The sequence below is a fragment of the Ziziphus jujuba genome, chromosome 10 (assembly GCF_031755915.1).
Source record: "Ziziphus jujuba cultivar Dongzao chromosome 10, ASM3175591v1".
Lineage (NCBI taxonomy): Eukaryota > Viridiplantae > Streptophyta > Magnoliopsida > Rosales > Rhamnaceae > Ziziphus > Ziziphus jujuba.
Window position 1 is genome coordinate 23465647 of NC_083388.1, and position 3402 is coordinate 23469048.

The following is a 3402-nucleotide window of genomic DNA, read 5'->3' on the forward strand; positions in this document are numbered from 1 at the left end:
CCCAAATGGAACAAAAATAGCCCAAATATAAATTTTAAGTATCATTTTCCAGCCCATTATATGCCCTTTTCCTCCTTCCACTTCCACTCTCACCTCAGGAGCGTGTTCAATCACACGCCCCAATCCTAATAATATTTTGTCCTGTAATGGAGGGATATATATAATGTATTTATATACATACGGCTTCAGATCATCAAACCCAAATATTTGCATCCATATATACATATATTTGAATCATGCTCTCTGTCAAAATTTCAAATTGGGTATGGTACATATTTTGAATAGTCTTTGAAAAAGAAATTTGAGAAGTATAGCTGTTACCTGGCATTCAGATATAATGCATATGATAAAAATATATATTTAGAGGATAATATATGTATATATATATATTTATATCATGTGGGGTAAGAAATTGATTGCATAATTTTTATGAATGATACAGGGCAATCTAATACAGTAGTGAAGTAGTCCGGACTGTCTCAGTTAAGGACTCAAACCCATATGTGTAATCTTTGAAAACGGGTCATAATTAATGGATATGTGAGTTGGAACTAGGCCTTCCCTATAATATTATATAAATATACGTAATTTTGATTGGAAAGTATATGGTACTTTTGGGTCATCTTCTTTCTGTACAAGTTTATTTTCTCACAGTTTTGGAGGGTGACTTCACTTTCTTCTAAAACGGTGTGGTGGGCTATCATTTCCCTTCCATGATAGGACAAAGTCCTTGATAAATGAGAGAGAGAGAGAGAGATAGAGAGAGAAACCCAAGTTTGGTGTTTTGTTAAGAGAGAGAGAGAGAGAGAGAAAAAAAAAAAAAAAAAAAGGTCGGTGTTTATGTAGTGTCCTTTCCAACATTTAGCCAATTTACAGTGAGAGAGCAAAACGGAGAAAAAAGGGTAAAGAGAGAGAGCTAATTAGCTAAGAGAGCGAAAAAACACATACACAACAAAGATGTTTGATGGAGTGCCTGACCAGTTGCACCAATTCATAGCCTCCTCAAGAAGTACTACTACTTCCTCTCTTCCTCTACCTCTCTCTTCTTTCCCTCTTCATGCTTCTCCTTCACCCAATACTATTACTTTCCCTCCCCTTGATGCTTATTCTAATAATCATCATCATAACCATCATCAAGTCCCTCTGCAACCTCATCATCAAGTACTTTTGCAACCATTGCACCACAACCCTCCTCCTCCTGCTCAGAAGATTAATCATGAAGAGAAAGAAGGAAACAACTTGGTTAATTCTTTTAATTTGGAGATTGATGATGATACAGACAGATCATCAATACCGGAACCGGTTGCTCCTCCTCCTCCCCCTCCATGGAGCCATGATGAAGTTCTTGCACTGTTGAGGATCAGATCTACCATGGAGAATTGGTTCCCAGACTTCACTTGGGAACATATCTCAAGGTACATATTCTATATATATAAAACATATATAATATATAATTAATTTCAATGATTTAATTTCCTATATATGGCTACTAAAATTTGAAGTTTTTTTTTTTTTTTTTTTTTTGGAACTGCAAAAATTGAGGTGGAGTGTAGTACTCTCTCACAGGTTTTGTCTTTATATTTGAAGATTCGACTGCTGTAAAATTCAATGTGGGGTTCAAGCTTTTTCCATAATTAATGGAATTTTAGCAATACCTTCTTCAGGAGAGGGAGTGAGAGAGAGCCATCTTGTACATATTCATTCAGGAAAAAGAAAAAGAAATAAAAGATCTAGCATACATATATATATATATATATATATTCTAATTTTTATTTTATTCATACTTTAAATTAAAGCAGTAAAAAATATAAGAAAGGAATAAGTACTGCTCAGACACATTGGTTTGTTTTGTTTTATAACATTTATGGTGGGTGCAGGAAGATGGCAGAGCTTGGTTTCAAAAGGAGTGCTGAGAAATGCAAGGAAAAATTTGAAGAGGAAAGCAGATACTTCAACAACATTAATTACATAAAGAACTACAGGTTTCTCACTGAGCTTGAGGAACTCTATCATGGTCATGATCATCCTCATCATCATCAAAACCCTCAAGTTGTTGGTGCTGAAAAGAGCCAAAAGGCACAAGCAGTAGATAAGCCAAGTGAAAGAAGAGAAGGAGAAGAAGATAAAAGAGGTCAGAGTGTGGAGAAAGAATCAGAGAATAATGAAGAGAAAATGATGATGGAAGAAAGACTGAAGAGGAAGAAAAGAAAAAGACATAAGAGTTTTGAGATTTTCAAAGGTTTCTGTGAGGACATTGTGAACAAGATGATGGCTCAGCAGGAAGAGATGCAAAACAAGCTTCTTGAAGATATGGTGAAGAGGGATGAAGAGAAAGTGGCAAAAGAAGAAGCTTGGAAGAAGCAAGAGATACTGAGGATGAATAAGGAGCTTGAAATTATGGCTCATGAACAAGCTCTTGCTGGTGATAGACAAGCTACAATAATTGAGTTCTTGAAGAAATTCACATCCACTTCTTCTTCTTCTTCTGGTGGGGAAATTCTTAAGAGTTTCAACCCATTTATTCCTCCAACTTCATCTTCTTCAATTCAACCACTACAAAACCCTAATCCTACATCTACTAGTACTGTTGGTAATCGTCATCAAAATTCTAATTCTTTATCCCTTGTAGTACCCGAAAACCCTAGTTCAAATCCTGCTACTCCAACCATTCCAAAGCTACCCACTACTTCATCTCCACTAGCTTCCAAAAACCCTAATTCTTTCGACACCCAAAAGAAGCCATTAACACCTACTTCAACATCATGTTCAATACAGAAAGTCCCTCAAAACCCTAGTTCCAATGAGAAAGATGATATTGGGAAAAGATGGCCAAGAGATGAAGTACTGGCTTTGATAAACCTAAGGTGCAGTCTGTACAATAGCAATGAAGATAAAGAAGGAGTCAAAGCCCCGTTATGGGAGAGAATATCCCAAGGAATGCTGGATTTGGGTTATAAAAGAAGTGCCAAGAGATGCAAAGAAAAATGGGAGAACATAAATAAGTACTTCAGGAAAACCAAGGATGTTAACAAGAAAAGGTCAATTGATTCTAGGACTTGTCCTTATTTTCATCAATTAAGCACTTTGTATAATCAAGGAACCGTAAATGCTGGACATCCCACTCAAGTCCAGGAACATTGCTCGGCCAATTCGCCGGAAAGCCACTCTTCGGCTTTGCCGGAAACCACCGGCCGCGGTGGAAATTCTTCTCTAGTAGGAATAGTAGGGTCTTCTTTCACCGCTGATTCTTGTTTGCATGATACCAATCAAGGTGCGAGAAATATGGTGCAGGTTTCAGCAGCCTTTGATTTTGAATTCTAAATTTTTTTTGTTTTTGGATATTTGATTAATCATGTGCATTTATCGATGATAATAATATCTAGCTGCTACTTTTTTGTGTGA

The 3402-nt window shown here is 36.4% G+C and overlaps 1 protein-coding gene across 1 annotated transcript; it reads left to right on the plus strand.

The window, feature by feature from the left end:
• The first annotated feature begins 764 nt into the window (after positions 1 to 764).
• LOC107412147 (trihelix transcription factor GTL2) lies at positions 765 to 3402 on the plus strand. The gene is made up of 2 exons (XM_016019858.4): positions 765 to 1415; positions 1878 to 3402. The coding sequence occupies exons 1-2, from the start codon at positions 958 to 960 to the stop codon at positions 3319 to 3321; spliced, it is 1902 nt and encodes a 633-aa protein (XP_015875344.2). The 5' UTR covers positions 765 to 957; the 3' UTR covers positions 3322 to 3402.